Genomic DNA, 19,113 nt, shown 5'->3' with positions numbered 1-19,113 from the left:
TGCTGCAGTTCATGGAAAGACACAAGATGACCAACATGTGTGAACTGTTTTAACAATGCTTTTAACCTACCAATGTGCTGCCGTTTCTCATGGCTGGTTTTGTAACCTAAGTGACACTGTTTAGATGAGCTACTGTACATGCAGTCTGGTATGTAGCTTAATCAACAGCAAAGTCAAGATTAATGGTAACTAAAACTAACCCATATTTTTGATGAATGTTTTTAAACGAGAAGTTTTAATACTTTGAATAACTTCAAAATTAATTTGAGTAAACATTTTTGAGTCAACTTTTTGTGGAACTACACAATACAACTGATATTTTAGCTCTCCATTTTCATTCCGTAAGTGCTCATCAACATAGTCACCATTTATTATTCTTCAAGGTAATTTTTTCAAGTTTGTGTCAAAATGAAATCGTAGATTCCTGTTTTTTTTTTGTTTTTTTTTTCACAAAGAGTAGGCATTTCTATTTTCAAGTATGTTCATGGTAAGAAAACGTCAATGAAAAACAACTCAAATGTATGTATGAATGATTATCAACCACAACTTCCAAACCTCTTATGTCAATTTTTAAATCGAACTGGGAAACCAAAAAAGGTAATGTTTGTTTTTTTATTCACTCAGTCAGTCACACAGGTCAGGCTTGTCAACCATTAAATGGGTATTAAACAAATTGACCAAAATAGGAGGCATATCAATGTTTTCTCTCTTCTCAGATGCTGAACATGCAATATTACATTTTTTAAATGTAAGGGTGATGGCAAAAACAACATACTAGTAGGATCATGCTAATAAAAATAAATTGTTACAACATAAAAAAAACACCAAATAACTTTTAGAGATGAACATAAACCATAAGACTTAATTAATTCATGCTGTAAGCAAGTTTCAGGGTATTAACTGTAGAAATATATATTTTAAATTAGAATCCTAAATTGTTGTAAAGAACTATACTTATATGGAAAGGACCCATGTTGATCATTTTGGCCCAAGCTATATCTCTACAGTGTCCACAAATATGCAGGGAAATGTATATGTTAAGTGTACCTTTAAAGGGTCCCATCAAACCTTAAAAAAAAGTATACTGTAGGATACCTGTGTACATGTTACAGTATCAAGTTTCACATTAGTGTCATGCAAGAGCGTAGTGAGTTTCTGCCATACTGAAGTATAAAATCAGCCCTTATAAAGAAGAGTAGAGAGGGGATGTCATGCTTTCATCTAAAGAATCTACAATAGTAGGTCATGTGTGTTAGAAAATATATTTCTTAAGGCAAATATTTTCAGCAGTAAGTCCTTCATATTGCCATCGGGTAGGCAAAATAATCGAATAACAAAAATCTTGATTAAGAAAAAAAGACATATCAGTTAGGTAACTTTAAATAATGTTCTTCAAAAGGCAATACAAATGTGTGTATCCATTTGCAATAAAAAGGGACAAGATAGGAAAACCTTCCCATTAGTGATCAAAATGTGCCACGTATAGTCCAGAAGTGTATAAAGGACAAGTTTCCACTTTGCTAATCTCCTGTTGCATAATTCAGGAGTTGTTGGTGTCAGTGGCCGAGAGAGCCTCGCGGTCAGAGTGGAGACATGCAAAGAAACCACACACCGGCGCTGTCACTGCAGACGGAGCTCAAAGAATATCTAGCAACTCTTACTCACATCTCTTCGGAATTTATTCTGAATCGATGGTCTAATTCCTCCTCAAAGCAACTGATACTGACGTGTGACCGTAGGGCCACAGACTCGAAGGTCATGATAACTTCACGTCTGCTGCCACACAAGTAGCAGATGTTTTTGTACCCACTGATTGGTTGACATAATTACCTGACTTGATTAATCTGTCAGCTTTTAAATATTATTTTCTTGTGCTGATCAGTCCGCTGATTCTTAAAAAGGGACTTCTGTTATGTCTACTATCTATATTTTTTTACATTTCCAAATGTATCACTCTTTGTTCCCCCTAGAAAGAGCTGAGGACAGTGCTTGGACTTGTTGTTCGTGCCATCTGTCCAGTCAAAGCAACAGCAGGATGAAGAGATAGAGTGGGAGTAGGAGGTTGTCTATTTGGGAGGTGTAGGCTTCCAGCATGGCCACCAGAGTGATGGAGCCAACAATCCATGAGTAGGTGGAGTTTAGATTAATGCTCCCATCAAAGATGAGAAACATTGCCACGGCGATGATCTGGGCGAACACAGATGTTGCGGTACCCTCCATAGTTTTCTTAGTCCCGGGCCAACGGATCTCCCCCATGGTGCTACCGAACACAGACGCCACGGTGTCTCCAACCCCCACGGCCAGCACACCTGCATAAGGTACCAGCCCGCCTGCCCCAGGAAGTACCCCCTTGGGGGCGCAGGGCCCGGGGAACAGCCATATGGGCAGGGACATGCCTATCAGCAGGTAAACGTGGGTCAGGATGAGAGGCCCAGAGTCCCGCTCATCCAGAAACAAGGTAAGCAGCTGCCTGAGCAGCTGACCCAGAGGCCTAATCCGAAAATAACGCACATACTCCAGGAACAAGAAAATTGCCAAGCAACCCACAGATGCCACGTGAAGCAGCTGCCTGTCGTATATCAGTCCCGGAACATATGTGGCCACTACAATCAGATGGAAGTACTTCCTGACAACAGTCGAGGCCTGGTGCTTCTTGGACCCTGACTGGCGCTGGTAGTTCTGGTGTAACACAACACAAGTGGCCACAACAGCCAGAAACACCCAGTACCCCAGCAGACAAAGTCTTCTATCATTTAACGTGATAAAGTCCAACAGCCACATGATAGGGTGCCGGCCGATGAACAGGGAGAGCCACGGCATGAGGATTCCCAGACCCAGAACGGCTGTCATCATGTGAAAGAAAAGTGATGACACCCAGGTCTCAGACTCCATGAAGCAGAAGAGCAGGGCAAAGAAAACACCCAGCAACAGCGAGCCCACCACTATGACCGGCAGGAAATAGTTCACTGGATCACCTTTGACATCTGCCAGGTTCAGGGAGCGCTTGATGAGCTGGTTGACGATGAAACTGATTCCACCAACAACGAGAAGCGCCTCTCCAGGTGTGAAGCAGCGTGGCAGCAGGTAAAGCACAATCAGGCTGAGATAAACGAAGATCAACAGCACCTCTAAGACCTCGATGACCTCAGACACCGTCAGCGTCTGTTTTGTCGTGTAGAGAATAGCACTGCTGGCCATGCCTGCGATCACACAAGTGTTGGTGGGTACGGGTCTTGTGATGCCCAGCGCAATCAATGAGAGAAACAGAGCCAGCATCATGCCTGTGATGGTGACCACCATGAAGAAGCGCTCAAAGTAGACATTCCCTGAGGCAGAGCACTTTTCTTTCAGCACCAGGCCCAGTAAAGGCATCACCATGGAGCCCGGGACGATGCCGCTGTTCGCTGCAGGACGGAACTGGAAAACGGCACCCCCCGCCCTGAGCAGACGGTCCCATTTGTGTTGTACGTAGAAAGCCTGGATGAAGAGGGCTATGGTGCACCAGGAGTGCTGGTTCCAGACCACCATGTGGACGCACAGCACCACAGCTAGAACTACACAGGACTCCACGAACACTGGGTTGGTCAGCATGGCTGCAGGGTGGAGGCTCGCAGCAAGGGAGGAGGGTTGATCTGAACAGATGGTCTGCACCAATGAAGGCCTTCTCTTGTCACTTCCTCTGTAAGGCATACTTCATCATTTGGCAGCCACTTTTTACTTGCTAAGAATGTCTGAAAAAAGAAAGAGGAAATAAATCAGTTAAGTTACCCGTCAAGACGAAGAATACAAGTCACCACAGAATAGAATTATAAAAAAAATAGGCATTACTGAATCCAGTAGTTGTAAGACTGGGTTCAATGACTCCATGAGTCATCTTATCTATCAGTGAACCTTGCTCATACTTAATCGGTTTTCTTCATGAACCATGGGCACACTTAACAGTATGAAATCCACACGACTATTTTAGCACATGACAGGGAGCCCAGGCGAAATCTCTCTACATCAGCTGCAACCTTTAGTACTGTGGGGGATTGACTTTCTACTGTGCTGAATCAGCTGTGAAGGTTGTGTGACACAGGGACATAAAAACATCCGACGGATAGGGCGAAAAGAAGAATAAAAAACAACTCTCCCATCATCTTTGTTTCACCCATGCTAATGCAGTCCAGCGTGGAGCAGCACCAAAGTGGGAAACGCGTCCCCTCTGCAAAGATGCTGCAACCTCGGACAGCATCAAGCTAGCGGCGAAATGCAGCTATCACAACGAGACAGAGAGCAAATCTGCTGGCGGAATGGAATTCCAATCCAGGCTGACGAAGACCCGCATACGTACCACATAGGTGCAGTGTTATCTGGACGAAGGCGCGGGGTTAAGGGAGTCGCTGCAGTCCTTCTTGGATTCCCTTCCTTTGTCAGTTGTCGTTTCTCTCACACCCAGAAGGAGGGGGCCATATTTGACAGCCAGGTCACGTGGTACAACCACGAAAATAACTCCTACATTTCCCACAATGCATCTGGCTAGTGTATTTTTACTGTCCGGTAATCAGCCACTGTTTCGTATGTATTTCATATTTTTATTTATTATGTTAATTAAACAAACAGTTAAGGTGCTATGTCGCAAAGAAAGCGCATCGTTTTTTGTTTTTTTTCCATCTACATATACAAGCTAGTTCAGCATGGACATGAACCACACATTATAAATGAGCGTGCTTATAAATAAGATGCGATAACATGGACTTTATTAATCCCACACTGGGGGAATTGTACAATAAAAATGTACAAAAAGTATTAGAATAAAAAAAAGAATCATTGTAATAACAATAATGATAATGTGTATACTTTTACACCCTATTTATAAACAGACAGGTAATATATATATATATATATATATATATATATATATATATATATATACTGTATATATATATATATATATATATATATATATATATATATATATATACACACATACACACACATAGACTGCATATTAACGGTCTATGATATATACACACAGATGTGTAAGGTGCGGCAGAATGGAAATTACATATTGCACAGTAGGAGGTGACACGGAGTAATATATTAATAAATATGCACAGTGTTGCATAGTGATTGCTCATGTCAGCTAGCAGTGCTACATTATAATATTGAGTTAAAGAGTCTGACTGCTGCTGGAATGAAGGACCTGCGGTATGATGTAATGTGTGGAACGGATTACTATTGTAAAATAGTTGTAGAGGAATAGGAAGAAGTTGCCGCTTTACTTTTTATGGTTATGGAAAAATAAGTGAAACATTTGAAAATCGGTGGATGTCAATATTAGGCAATTATATTATTATTGACTATTTTTTTCACAAAACATTTCGCACTCATAAAATACGTCATGAAATGCAGTGCAATGTATATAAAGAGTTATATAGGCTAACTCATGTCATGACAGAAATGTGCATTAAGAAAAAGAATGACGAGATTTACTTAATCAGGTAAATTAATTGTTTCTATAATATAATTTTGTATAGTTTGTAATTACAAGTTTTTCACTGTGTCATAGTATTTGAACATATATACAGTATGCTGATCTGTTTGTTATAATGGAGTGGTACTTTTCTCAAGAATTTCATTATATTGGTGTAAAATCTGGCTAGCATAAAGATAAATAACTGACTTATTGTTAATTGTTGGAGGATTTATAACTGGTGAGTATTATTTTTTGTAAAGTCATGTCTTTTCAACGTAAATTTATCCTACCAAAAAACGAGTAATGAAAGAATTAAGTGAAGCATTTGGAAATGCGGAAGTGCAGAACAGAATACCAGCGAAGAAGAATGTGCCTACGACGGCTATGACGATGCAGCACAGCCACCAATCAGATGGCAGGAACGAAGATGGCGGAATCAGAGATGAGCGTCAGGTAGGCAGAATGGCAACAAACTTTAGCTAATGTATACGTTGTTTAAATAGTTGTTGAGTATTTACTGACGATTAAGCATTTCTACACAACATGTCAATTTATTAGTCCCCATCGGCAGCAACATTTATGTTTGACAGTGTGTCTTATGAGCTGTTGGCACCACGCTAACTTAGCTTAGCAAGTGCTAGCAGTTGAACATTTGAATGGCTTTTTAGCAGCGCGGTGTGTTAGCCACATGACAACAACAGCATGTCTGTGGAGCTCACTCGTAAACTAGAACTAGTTATTTAACTGGACGAAGAGCAGACTCGTATTTCTAGTTAAAACGCTTAAAATTTGCTACAATAACGACAATGGTTGGTTTTGACCAAGAAGAAGAGGCTAACGCTAGTGTTTGGCCAGATTGCCATGACAAAGTACGTTAGCTTACAGTTTTTTGAATGGAAAACATTTCCTTTGGCATTTGTTTGTAAATGGACCCACAACCCTCTTCTGAAACTATCCCAGCCTTCAACTTATTGATAAATCACACAAACACAGTTTATTAATTTTTTTTTGCAGTCAGTTAAACTTAAAATGTGAGTGTGTTTAAAATGCATCCTTTCAAAGTACATGAGTTATGTAGTGCAATTCATTAACGGGACTGTGACACCAAAGACGGGATTATTAAAAGCTTCAAAGCAGGTGTCTGTATGTATCCACTAGGTTTGGAGGCTTGCAGTGACACTACATCAACCCTCATAATTAGGCACTGTTTACCCGGTTGGTACATGGAACAATCTTAGGAGTGGGCGACATTAAAAAAAGAACATCACAGTAAATGTACTTTCTTGTCGCAATACTGGTATATTAAAATAGCGATTTTTTTTCCATTTTTTCATAGTGAAACTGTTTACTGATATAATTACCACACAGAAATGTTTCTTTTTGGTGTATCTAGTTAAATGTCTGACAGGTGAAAGTCCTTGATCATAATAGGGCAGTGCAAGTAACCAACATTGTAATCGTGATTACGATTTCAGCTCCTAATGATCACAAAAATAACAAATAAAATAATCGGGAAAGAAGATTATTTTGCACAATAAGTTTTGCAAGTAGAATGCTTGTGTTCTGAATGGGCAAAGTATTTAAGGAAATTCTACTGTTATAGGTGTTCACTGTTTAGTTGTTCCACTTTTTAAAAACTGTTTACTTTAATGTTCAATAATTGCAACATTACATTTATGATTAATTTCCATAATTAAGCAGCCCTGGATCATAGTTGTTAAAAGAATAGCTTCTACAGTATACATGTTGTAGAAACGTCAGTAGATTAATGTATATTTATATTGTCCCCCCATTAAAGATGAACTGATTGCTCCTTCCCTGTGTCATCTACATCAATGGCTCCTTCCCTGTGTCATCTACATCAATGTATTTGCTAAAATATACTGGTCTCTCTCTTAGGAGCAGTCGAGAATTATGGACTATACTGCTGGGAAGATCTGCATTGCGAGAGCCGGTATGTCTTTCTGCCACACGTTCTTATGTACCATTTAGTGTGCGCAGCTACTACAACAGTGTGGCGGTTGAGTCAGAGTTTGTGATAGGCTTGTCTTGAGGGGGTTATATGGTCCAATCAGTACTTTAATTCTTGCATGTATAAATAATAGGATCATCTTTTTTGAGTGAGTTTGAATGAATAAAATTGATAGAAATATTAGTATTAGTCGATAACCTTAAAATAAAAATATGCATTTGTCATCCACTCAAAGCACATTGTTATTTAGACGGTACAGAAAGGACACAAGTAATTTTCCCTCTTCTTGTTATGTTTGACGGAAACAGGCTCAGATAGAGGCAGAGCTTGACAGACACTGGGACAGACTGCATCAAGGACTAACTTACTATCGGCCACCCAGGTAGGTTATTGTATAGGTTATTTTGATCCTAACATCAATAACACTCTTCTCAACAACTGAAAGGGTAATTGTTAGCATCACTTGTTCTAGCTCATCCTCTGCTGCGAAAGTGAAGGAGAAAAAAGATGTTGCACAACCCTTAAAGGATTTTGGTCTGAGGATCAGTAAACTGTTGGTAAGAAATTAACATTTCTGTTTAATCTAAATATATGATTAACTGTCTTCGTTTGGTGGAGCATTCCATGATCATTTTATCATTATTTTATTCTCCAATAATATTATAGGGTCTTGATGAGCAGCAGAGTGTGGTGCTTTTGCAGTGCTACCTACAGGAGGACTACAGAGGAACTCGTGATTCGCTAAAGGTGTCTGTTCCGCTTATATAGAAGTGGGGATTTGTGTCTTGTCAGAAATCTTGGCGTGCTTGTATGCAGCATACAAAAAAGTAACGGCCAGTTTTTACAGAAATATTATAATTTAATTTATGTATCCCCTAGTAATTAATTTTCATTAATACTGTGTTTCGTATGTGGGAATTAGTGCTACACTCACTTATGATATATATTGATTAGGGTAACCATATTTAATGAGGAACAAGAAACTCAAAGATTGTAAGAAGATGATATAATGAAAGATATTCAGATGGTGGCTAATCAGAGTCTTCCATACAGGTTGTTCTCAAGGATGAGCGACAAAGCCAAGCACTGCTTCTGAAGGTCAGTACAGAGATCTGCAGTCATTTCTACTTAATGTAAAGTTACACTTGATTCAGCATGATAGTTACCTGTTTATATTTAATCCATTGAGTATTATGGTTTGTGCTTTCACAGGTAGCTGACTATTACTATGAGGAGCGCATGTGTCTGCTCAGATGTGTCCTGCTCTTGCTAACATACTTTCAGGATGAGCGACATCCCTACAGGGTGAGTAGCAGCTGCATTTGGGTCACATCAGATAATTGAAGAACACAATTGCCCTGCAAAATCTGCTTATTTGTAGTTGCTTCTGTAAATAACATAACTCTGGGTGTGTTTGTTTTTGTCCAGCCTGAGTACAGCAACTGTGTTAATAAACTGGAGAAGGACCTGGTGAGCAGGTACCAGTCACAGTTCGAGAATCTCTTCAAAGCAGAAGCACCAACATGGGAAACTCACGGAAACCTCATGGTGATTTTTTGGTTCATATGTTTGGTTCAGAGCTGGTCAATACCATAATAATGTATGTTGCAACCTAGATCTAATGTAAATACCACATATTGCTCACATTTCTTCTGTTTGATATGACGGTCATAACTGATGGTGCCATTTGTTTTCATTATATTACTTCAAGACTGAGAGGCAGGTGTCACTATGGTTCCTGCAGTGTCTTAAGGAACAATCTCTGCTGCTGGAGATCATCTTTCTGTATTATGCCTACTTTGAGATGAGCCCATCCGACCTGCTGAGCTTCACCAAAATGTTCAAAGAACAAGGCTTTGGTTTGCGGCAGACAAACAGACACCTAGTAGACAAGAGCATGGACTCACTGGTTGACCGCATTGGGTAAGAGCAGCTCATAGCATCCGTGTGTATGTGAAGTTCATTTGTTTAAAGTGAGCTGTACCATTCGTCCGTTTTTGGTATGTGACTTCTAAGATGTACCTTCATGTGACATTACTGTACTGCAATTTGTTGTTACTTATTGGCTGACATAAACACAGAAACAATACGTCTGCAAAAAGCATTTAGGCCAATGTATCCAATACATTGCTTATTGTCATTGTGTTGTCTGTAATTGCTTTCTTTGCCCTGCAGATATTTGAGCTCTCTTATCCTGGTTGAGGGAATGGACATAGACTTCCTGCACAAGTGTGCCCTGGAAGACTGTACGGAGCAGCATCAGTTCTCCAGCGCTCCTGACGTCATCAAGGTTTGACCCCAGTCTCTAAATGGAGCAGTCACAAATATTTTAAAATGTTACTGTAGAGCAATGATACTCAACCAAACAGTGTGTGTGTGTAAACTGATTTAGGCACCTATTTCCTCTGTTTCCTCAAGGAGATGGATCAGCTGCTGCTAACATTTGGTGACATCCCTCATCATGGGCCCGTGCTGCTGGCCTGGGTCCTGCTGAGACACACTCTACGACCAGACGAGTCCAGCCCTGTGGTCAGGAGGATAGGCAACACTGCCTTGCAGCTGGGGGTGTTCAAGTATATTTCAACCATGCTGAAAGGCCTTGGAGTCTCAGGAAATAATGTAAGAGAACATAGATACACACTTGGTCAAAACTAAAGTTCCTAAGATGAGAAATAGATCCATAACTTTTAATTAAAATAGTTTTTGTGACATATACTAGACAAAATAGTAGTTTTTGTGACATATACTAAAACCATTTAAGAACTTTGGACAACCTTTGCCTCTTTGCTGCTTCTATTACCTAAAACTGCTTAAATGATACTTTGTTACTGTATACTTCTGAATAAAGTTACGGAAGTAAAATGTCCTTTCACAAGGTCTTAACCCACAATCTAATCAACGGTCAAAGAGCCACAGATTTTTTTATCTTATCCTTAGGCTTGAGAGTGCTTCTGTTTTTCTCTACTAGGTGGTTAAATGTAATCATATGGGGCCTCAGACCTAAACCAGCCTGTAATGACATGGCAAGAATGAAAACCACCCGGCATTTTATAGTCAGAACCTGAGCTAAATCAGACTTCAGGTTTATAATCATAACCCTCAAGCTGTGGTTTATATCTGCAGTGCAGTCAGACATTGAAGTGAAGACAATGCACTGAGGAAATATAGTTTCTCAGCTTTGCTAAATCTTTGTCTGACAAACCACCACATTTGTGCACCAAAAACAATTTTTGTCCTGTTAAAATGAATGACACAGTAACACAAACATAAACATACCAGTAGGTGCCAATGTCTATTCTCAGATATGTGTTTGTACTGTTATACTACATATAACATTTTATCCGTCACCCTTGGACTCTTCTTCTCTCCAGTGTACAGCAAGCACAGCAAAGATGTGTATCTATGGTCTCCTCTCATTTGTGATCACCTCTTTTGAAGAGGAAAGCCTGCAGGTATACATCTAGATTTTACATGCATATAGAGTATGTTCAACGTTCCGTACTATCATATGTGTAACTTGCCTTATCATAATGCACGCGACAGACTGACGGTGTGGCGACGCAATGCTCCCACCTGATCGATGCAGCCTGTGAGGTCCTCTCTGCACCCAGCCTGGCTGAAGTCTTTTGGGAAATGGTGAGGCAAAAACACTGAGGAGAAGGTAGCGATAACATTGGATAAAAACAAATATATTTCAACTGTTGATAATTTGTTCTGTTTTTAATCCAGAAACCCAACATGGGATTGGGAATGATCCTGGACAGTGCAGTGGGGATGTTCCCCCACAAGATTGGCCCACTGTTACAGCTCCTAACTGCACTTCTGTCAAACAAGTCGACTGTTAAAAAGGTAGCTCTCCCTTGTGCACACACATATACACATACACTAAACGTTTGACTCTACTTTTCAGTCACCTTTTACCTCTGTGGGACAGGTATACAACTTTTTGGATAAGATGTCATTCTACACGCAAGTTTACAAACATAAGCCCAATGATATCATATCCAAGGATGATGAGACACTGTGGAGGAGACAAACACCAAAACTACTCTACCCTCTTGGTAATTATCTGTTGTTACTCTAAAATTTAAATACACACTGTACATCATTTAGTGTGCCTTAGCATGTCAGAGGACTGGGGAATTTTTGATGCTCATTTGTAATAGGCGTAATTAAAAAAGATACTGTTTCTTTTGTGTGACGTAGCTACACTATAACATTTCATCTCAACCATCAGGCACAGGGCAGACAAACCTTTGGATGCCACAAGGAGTGCTGGGCCAGGTGATGATAGGGGGCGAGCAGGGCTACGTGGTTCGCTGGGAGCACTCCTATAGCTCCTGGACTCTTTTCACCTGTGAGGTGGAGATGCTGCTCCATGTTGTTTCAACTGCAGGTACACAGCTTGTCGTTCATATGTTCTCACAAATGATTGTTCAGTGCTTCAAAGGACAAGGCTGGTTGGTTTTGGTCTTTCATGTTGTTAACAGAAAGAAAAGCATAGAATATCACCAGTGTTATCTTTTTAAAGGTCACATGACATGGTGCTCTTTGGATGCTTTTACCATACCATACCATATTTGAAGTCTCTTTCCCAAAATTCAGCCATACAGAATTACAGCCACTAGAGCCAGTCCCACAATGAGCTTTCCTTAGTATGCAGCTTTTGAGGAGAGATGGGGGGGGGGCAATGTGAAGGGAGGGGGTACAGCCTTGACCAACTGCCACTTTGCTTGTTTGAAAGCCATGAGCTCTCTCTCATGGGTGGGCCAAATTCTCTGGGCGGGCAAAGCAGAGAAAGGGGATGTAACCTTGCCTCTTATGACCTCATAAGGAGCAAGATTCCAGATTGGCCCATCTGAGCTTTCATTTCTCAAAGGCAGAGCAGGATACCCAGGGCTCGGTTTACACCTATTGCCATTTCTATCCTGCTGAGGGAACTCATATTAATGTTAAAAAACCTCCATAAAGTGAAATTTTCATGCCATGGGACCTTTTAACTTCCGTAAACCGGGGAACTAAACTACACAATGTTTGCGGTATCTGTTGGTTTATTATTAAAATAATTTAATAACTATACATGCATTCCTTTGTTTCAGCATAATTCATTTATTGGTGCCTTTTCTTCTCCTAGATGTTATAGCTCACTGTGCACGTGTGAAGCCCATCCTGGATCTCGTCCACAAGATAATAAGCACGGACTGGACTGTGTCGGATTGTCTTTTGCCTCTCACTTCCCGCATCTACATGTTGCTGCAAAGGTAAACTCACTTTAAAGAGACACTCATCAAACCCTTAAATTGTTTTTATTTTGTACTTCCTATTTGAAACAGTTGATTAGAAACCTAGAATGAATTTGTCTTCTCATTTGTGATTAACGTCTTGTTAGGTTAACGTCAGTCATCAACCCTCCAGTGGACGTGATCGCCTCCTGTGTGAACTGCCTCACTGTACTGGCAGCAAGGATGCCTGGGAAGGTGGGTGTGCTGGGCCCTTCCAGTGTGAACAGGCGGTAAAAAAGGACTTAAAGTCACTTTTCTTGAATCCTCCTCACACACCTTCATCTATTTCTGTTTTTAAATCTTCAGGTATGGTCCAGTCTGCACCACACAGGTTTCCTCCCCTTTGCCTCCAACCCTTTGACCAACATGGCTCAATGTCTAAGGTGTGTCTGCTGCCTAATGTTTAATATGACTAACAAATATCAGACTTTTAAGTTTTTTTTAAAATAAAAAAGTATTGAACAAAACTGTTTTTTGTTTTTTTTCTAGTGCTGAAGGAATGAAGGCAGGTAACTACGGCAACCTGCTGGTCCAGATAGAGCAGCCCAGGGGGGAGTATGCTGTGACCATCGCTTTCCTTCGTCTCGTTACAACCCTGGTCAAGGTAACAAGTTATTCTTTTTTTTAAACCAAAAGAGATGTTTTCTGGCCAACAGGCAGCTGAACAGTGTTTTTTTCCTATATAATTGAAGAGAATGTTTAAGTCTACAATTGAAGTGTCCAGCTGCCATGATGTACATCATATATCTCATCTCTTCTCCCTGTTGGTTAATTTCAGGGTCAGCTTGGCAGCACACAGAACAAGGGCCTGATCCCGTGCGTGTTGCTCGTTTTAAAGGAGATGCTGCCTACGTACCACAAGTGGCGGTACAACACCTATGGAGTCAGGGAGAGGATAGGTAAGGAGTATGTCTGAAATGACAGTTGTTTTGTTTTCTTCCAAACTGGAAAAACTTAACAAACACCAGCTGCTCTGTGTTTCTGCAGGCTGTCTTATTTTGGAGCTGATCCATGCCATTCTCAATCTAAGTCCAGAGGGAGAGGACCAGGGCAGGTAAGGAGAAGTCGGCTGAGTGTTTTAACTCTATAACCGGCACATTGTTTGGTAAATTCAGTCAAGTGAACATTTGAACAAGCTGTTAGGAATAATAATAATAATAATGGACTTCCGATTCTATAATCTTTACTTTACAGTTAAATACTGTTAGAAATTCTTTTTAAGATTTCACATTAATATATACACCTGTGCTGGATGTCCCAATGTAGGTCATTAATGATGCTTTGTCAATTAATGTAAAATTTGAATTTGACAGTTTATACTTGACCTTTTTTAAAAGATAGCACAGTTCAAGGTCCACATACTTGCTGATATTAAAATGTTAATCTTAATCCTTATCTATTAGTTTTAGATTAATTAATTAGTTGATCGACGACAATTATTATCTGCCTACATTTTAACAACAAATTCATTGTTTAAATCTTTTTTCCAAAGAAAATGTTTTGAAAGCAAAGTTTTTTTTAGCTTTTGGACTGTTGGTTGAACAAAGCAAACACATAGAAAAGTGTGTAAAAAGTTTACACATTTCAGATATTTCATTGACCAAATGATTTATAAATAATGAAAATATTTGATTGCCTTGACTAATTAATGAATAACTGATTTTTTCCTTATTCCAGCACTCCCACCTTGCAGTCTCTGTGTATCTACAGCCTGGCAAACACAGAAGCTGGACAGGCAGTTGTCAATATCATGGGAGTTGGAGTGGACACCATAGATATGGTTCTGGCTGCACAGCCCAGCAGGTGAACAGACAATTGTCCATACATAGATTTCCTTATTATGTTTCATTTATCCCAAAACCTTCCATATTTTTGACATAGGCTAACAGTACAGTTTCTTGCTTTTCTCTGACGCTGTCCAGCTGTGGCTCTGAGGGTCCTGGTCAGATCCTAATCCAGACAGTCAAACTGGCCTTTTCTGTTACCAACAACGTCATCCGCTTGAAGCCGCCGTCTGACGTTGTGTCCCCTCTGGAGCAGGCCTTAACGCAACATGGTGGCCATGGCAACAATCTCATAGTTGTCTTGGCCAAGTACATTTACCACAAACATGACCCAGCACTGCCTCGCTTGGCAATCCAGCTGCTTAAAAGGCTTGCCACAGTAAGGACTTTTAATATATTTGTTCAATATTTGTTGTACATGATGGGTTTGTTTGTTGACAAAAGTAAATATTTGTAATATTGAACTTATATCTTGTCTGTAGGTGGCTCCCATGTCAGTCTACGCGTGCCTTGGCAACGACGCAGCAGCAATCCGGGATGCGTTCCTCACTCGGCTGCAGAGCAAGACAGAAGACATGAGGATCAAGGTCATGATCCTTGAGTTCCTCACCGTTGCTGTAGAAACCCAGCCCGGCCTCATTGAGCTTTTCCTCAACCTGGAAGTCAAAGATGGAAAAGAGGGGTCAAAGGTAGGAACTGTAGGGACATGTGTAGTAAAACAAATGTAAGTGTGTTTTGTTTTGTTTTGTTATAATCTTGTTTTTTTTTGTAGTGCTGCATCTGGATTCAAAATATCTTTTTATTTTTAAATTTTTTAAATTAATTTTTGAACCTGTAGGAGTTTCTGCTTGGTGAATGGAGCTGTCTCCATGTAGTGTTGGACCTGATTGACTCCAAACAGCAGGGGAAGTATTGGTGCCCCCCGCTGCTCCACCGAGCGGCCCTGGCCTTCCTCCTTGCCCTCTGGCAGGATCGCAGAGATAGTGCCATCTCTGTCTTACGTACAAAGTGAGCTCATTATCTCAGATAAAATGAGTTACTTTGACCAGGAATAATATGTGATGCATGTTTTGAAACACCACAGTATAAGAAACATGTTTTTTTAATGCAGAGAGAGGTTCTGGGAAAATTTGACAACGCCTCTCTTTGGGACCCTCACCCCACCTTCGGATACGACAGAGGTATTTTGCTCTTTTTTTTTTTTACACTGTGCTAATGATGATGCATGAGTATGATGTTATGTTTGTTAACTGAAGAATTGTTTTTGTTATCTTCAGCCTTGTGTTCTGGAGACGTGTGCTTTTGTCATGAAGATCATCGGCCTGGAGATCTACTATGTTGTCAGGTAAATTCCGAGTCCATGATATCATTACGAAAAGTATTCCCATATTTATCACTTTTATTTAGCATGTATTTTTTGTCAATTGTGTCTGTGCTGTTACAGTGGTTCACTGGAGCAGTCTCTGAAGGATGGACTTCAAAAGTTTTCTAATGCACGACGATATGAGTACTGGTCTCAGTATGTCAAGTCTCTTGTGTGCCATGTGGCGGAGATGGAGGAGGAAGGCATCAGTTCCTTCCCTGAGACCCAAATGTTGATCTCTGCCTGGCGGATGCTGCTAATTCTTTCCACAACCCATGTATGTCCACAATAATGGTTATGGTGATTTAGGTTTTGATGTTTAGGTATGTCCGATCAGAACTAGTTCTATGTTGGAAATCAAGTCTTTAAACAATATTTAAAATCTTGTTGGAAGGAGGTCCCTTCTTTTGGCCCTATAAAATTACAACATGTTCTTTTTTGTAAAGGTTAAACCTCATGTTTAATGGAAAGGCATCAGGGTGATATCAGTGTCATCTAACTCTCGGCAAGAAAGTGAATGAGCATATATTCCAGAACTATTCCTTTCTATTTATTGATTTGTGATTGATTCATTTGTGAATGGTGTGAGCGTCCTGCAACTTGAAGTGGCCTGAGAGATTAAGTAGTTTTTTTGCTCAAGCCCTCATCTGCAAATGGACAACATACAAATGTGATGCAATGATGATTGGTATATTTTATGTTTCCAGTCCGACGTGATGCAGCTAACCGAGGACTCGACTAAACTGAAGCTTTTCATGGACGTCCTGGATGGGACCAAAGCTGCTGTAAGTCATCATGGCATTATCATACTCTATCTTCACTTTAATTGGTCTTCTCATTTCTTTTTTACTTTCATGCATTTGTGTCCCTTCTTGTGTTCAGCTTTCTAACTCTTTGCGTCTCTTTCAGCTGACTACGCCCACGTCTGTGCCTTGTCTTCGTCTTGGGTCCATGATGGCCACTCTACTACTCGTTCTCCTCAAACAGTGGAGGAGGTGTGTATTCGTGCCTTTGATGGAGTTAATAGGTTTCCTTAATGTCACGGTCAACAGGGCTCACCTGACATACCTTAACTTATTTATCTCTAACAAATTCTGTTTCTGTCCCCAGCGTGGTAGCAACAGCTCCTGACATCCTGTCTCCCCTCTCCCTGATCCTGGAGAGTGTCCTGCAAGCCGACCAGCAGATGATGGAGAGGACCAAAGCCAAAATCTTCTCTGCACTTATTTCTGTGCTACAGATTCAGGGACTCAATGGTACAATGCATGTCTTTCGTTGTCTTTTTGAATCTAATGTGGCAGTGGTTCAGTCTTTTTGATTTATGTTGATTCATTTCTTTGTCATCTAGGTGGAGATATTTCCCAGCTGCCCCAGCTGTTATTGTCTGTGTGTGAGACGGTGAAAGACGAGGCCCTGGCCCTCATTGACAATACTCGTCACATGAGACAGATGGGGGACACAGCGGAGGACGAGGACAGCATGGAGACAGACTCTTTCCGCGGCCCACAGAAGGACCAGAGAGATGGGGTGAGACAAGGACACAAGACCCTGTTTGTAGATTCAAACTTTAAACTTTGAATTCCACACTTCTCCTTCCAGGGGAGTCAAAGACGTTAGTGTAATATTCAAGCCAAGGATCTCAACTTTCAACATCAATCTCTCCAGATGTCAATTTGTCATATTTTTTTTAACATTATTTAATGTTGATACTTAATGTTTAGGCGGGAGAAAGGATATTTGAATGTTGAATACTTTACTATAACTTTTAACAATTCTTTTAGTTTAAACCTGCAATATCTTATTCTTTTGTCACTTGGGCACAGTAGAAACAGCTTTAAGTCCTTAAATCCTTTAGCTGCTAAATGCTGCACCGTGTTCACCAACGCAATGAGGGTGAACTTAAACAGTTAAGCTTAACAATGAACTGAAACTTAAAGGGGAGCTGCAGATTCAGGTATTAGTGCTCTGTAGGTTCTTAAATACGAGTGACACCGTTCACATTATTATTTGATAAATTCTTATTATAGATTATAGCCTCGGGTAAAAATATACAATACTGTGTTTGCATTAGTCTTGAGCTGTGCAGAAGTCCTAGGCAGGTGTGAGAAAATGCTTTCAAAAATATAAATGATTGTTTATTTTGATCAATTTACCAAATGCAAAGTGAGCAAACAAAAGAAAAGTGTAAATCACAGTGAATTACTGCCCTTTGCCTTCAAACCTGCATCAATTCTTATAGGTACACTATAAAAGTCGGGCAATGTTGAGGGTCGTAGACGCGGCGGGCGGCCAAGGAAACGTAGTGCAGCAGATGAAAAACACATTAGTGACATCAACTCAGAACTGGCAGAAACCAGTGGGACCCAAATACACCCATCTACTGTCCGGAGAAGTCTAGCCAGAAGTCATATTCATGGAAGACCTGCAGCCAAAAAGCCATACCTCCGGCATGGAAACAAGGCCAAACAACTCAACTATGCACAAAAACAAAGGAACGAGGGCTGAAAAATGACAGCAGGTGCTGTCGACTGAGTGAAGTGAGAAAGGCAGTTGGTCCGCTGAAGGGCGGGAGAGCGCTAATGAGAGTCTGCAGGCAACAGTGAAGCATGGTGGAGGATCTTTGTAAGTTTGGGGCTGCATTTCTGGAAAAAGAGTAGGACATTTGGTCAGGATTAATTGTGTCCTCAATGCTGAGAATCACAGGCAGATACTTATCCATCAAGCAATACCACCAGGGAGGCATATGATTGGCCCCCAATTGATTAGGATAACAACCCTAAACATACAGCCAAGGTCATTAAGAACTATCTTGAGTGTGAAGAAAAACAAGAAGTCCTGGAAGTGATGGCATGGCCCCCACAGAGCCCTGAACTCAACATCATCGAGTGTGTCCGGGATTACATGAAGAGACCGAAGGATTTGAAGAAGCCTACAGCCGCTGAAGATCTGTGGTTAGTTCTCCAAGATGTTTGGAACTACCAACGTACCAGCCGAGTTCCTTCACAAACTGCAAGTGTACCGCGATAAATTGATGCTGTCTTGAAGGCAAAGGGTGGTCACACCAAATATTGATTTGATTTAAAATCCTCTTCTGTTCAGTCACTGCATTTTATTAATTGATGAAAATAAACATGGCATGCTTAGTTTACAGCACTTTTTCATTCCTGCCTAAAACTTTGGCACAGTACTGTGTGTGTGTGTGTGTGTGTGTGTGTGTGTGTGTGTGTGTGTGTGTGTGTGTGTGTGTGTGTGTG

General features: G+C 40.6%; 2 protein-coding genes across 2 annotated transcripts in view; one reads left to right on the top strand and one right to left on the bottom strand.

The window, feature by feature from the left end:
* Positions 1-724: 724 nt before the first annotated feature.
* dolk (dolichol kinase) lies at positions 725-4,498 on the bottom strand. Its single transcript, XM_034897245.1, has 2 exons — positions 4,334-4,498; positions 725-3,731 (listed from the first exon to the last, which is right to left on the bottom strand). The coding sequence occupies exon 2, from the start codon at positions 3,688-3,690 to the stop codon at positions 2,020-2,022; it is 1,671 nt and encodes a 556-aa protein (XP_034753136.1). The 5' UTR covers positions 3,691-3,731; positions 4,334-4,498; the 3' UTR covers positions 725-2,019.
* A 1,308-nt stretch (positions 4,499-5,806) lies between these two features.
* The window catches only part of nup188 (nucleoporin 188), an 18,044-nt gene continuing 4,737 nt past the window's right edge, over positions 5,807-19,113 (top strand). The window contains exons 1-33 of the mRNA XM_034897200.1: positions 5,807-5,911; positions 7,358-7,412; positions 7,739-7,812; positions 7,903-7,987; positions 8,097-8,177; positions 8,484-8,528; positions 8,643-8,735; positions 8,859-8,978; positions 9,142-9,353; positions 9,606-9,720; positions 9,849-10,049; positions 10,802-10,882; positions 10,974-11,066; positions 11,160-11,279; positions 11,365-11,491; positions 11,668-11,826; positions 12,565-12,691; positions 12,820-12,907; positions 13,019-13,095; positions 13,202-13,316; positions 13,491-13,611; positions 13,700-13,766; positions 14,390-14,515; positions 14,635-14,875; positions 14,979-15,185; positions 15,335-15,504; positions 15,608-15,677; positions 15,774-15,841; positions 15,941-16,136; positions 16,567-16,644; positions 16,769-16,854; positions 16,970-17,115; positions 17,208-17,386. Of these exons, the coding sequence (XP_034753091.1) occupies positions 5,871-5,911; positions 7,358-7,412; positions 7,739-7,812; positions 7,903-7,987; positions 8,097-8,177; positions 8,484-8,528; positions 8,643-8,735; positions 8,859-8,978; positions 9,142-9,353; positions 9,606-9,720; positions 9,849-10,049; positions 10,802-10,882; positions 10,974-11,066; positions 11,160-11,279; positions 11,365-11,491; positions 11,668-11,826; positions 12,565-12,691; positions 12,820-12,907; positions 13,019-13,095; positions 13,202-13,316; positions 13,491-13,611; positions 13,700-13,766; positions 14,390-14,515; positions 14,635-14,875; positions 14,979-15,185; positions 15,335-15,504; positions 15,608-15,677; positions 15,774-15,841; positions 15,941-16,136; positions 16,567-16,644; positions 16,769-16,854; positions 16,970-17,115; positions 17,208-17,386 (3,864 nt within the window). The 5' untranslated portion in view covers positions 5,807-5,870. The remainder of the gene's footprint in view (positions 5,912-7,357; positions 7,413-7,738; positions 7,813-7,902; positions 7,988-8,096; positions 8,178-8,483; positions 8,529-8,642; positions 8,736-8,858; positions 8,979-9,141; positions 9,354-9,605; positions 9,721-9,848; positions 10,050-10,801; positions 10,883-10,973; positions 11,067-11,159; positions 11,280-11,364; positions 11,492-11,667; positions 11,827-12,564; positions 12,692-12,819; positions 12,908-13,018; positions 13,096-13,201; positions 13,317-13,490; positions 13,612-13,699; positions 13,767-14,389; positions 14,516-14,634; positions 14,876-14,978; positions 15,186-15,334; positions 15,505-15,607; positions 15,678-15,773; positions 15,842-15,940; positions 16,137-16,566; positions 16,645-16,768; positions 16,855-16,969; positions 17,116-17,207; positions 17,387-19,113) is intronic.

Source organism: Etheostoma cragini, chromosome 16, assembly GCF_013103735.1.
Source record: "Etheostoma cragini isolate CJK2018 chromosome 16, CSU_Ecrag_1.0, whole genome shotgun sequence".
In the NCBI taxonomy this organism is placed as follows: Eukaryota; Metazoa; Chordata; class Actinopteri; order Perciformes; family Percidae; genus Etheostoma; species Etheostoma cragini.
This window is presented reverse-complemented; position numbering and strand designations above follow the sequence as displayed.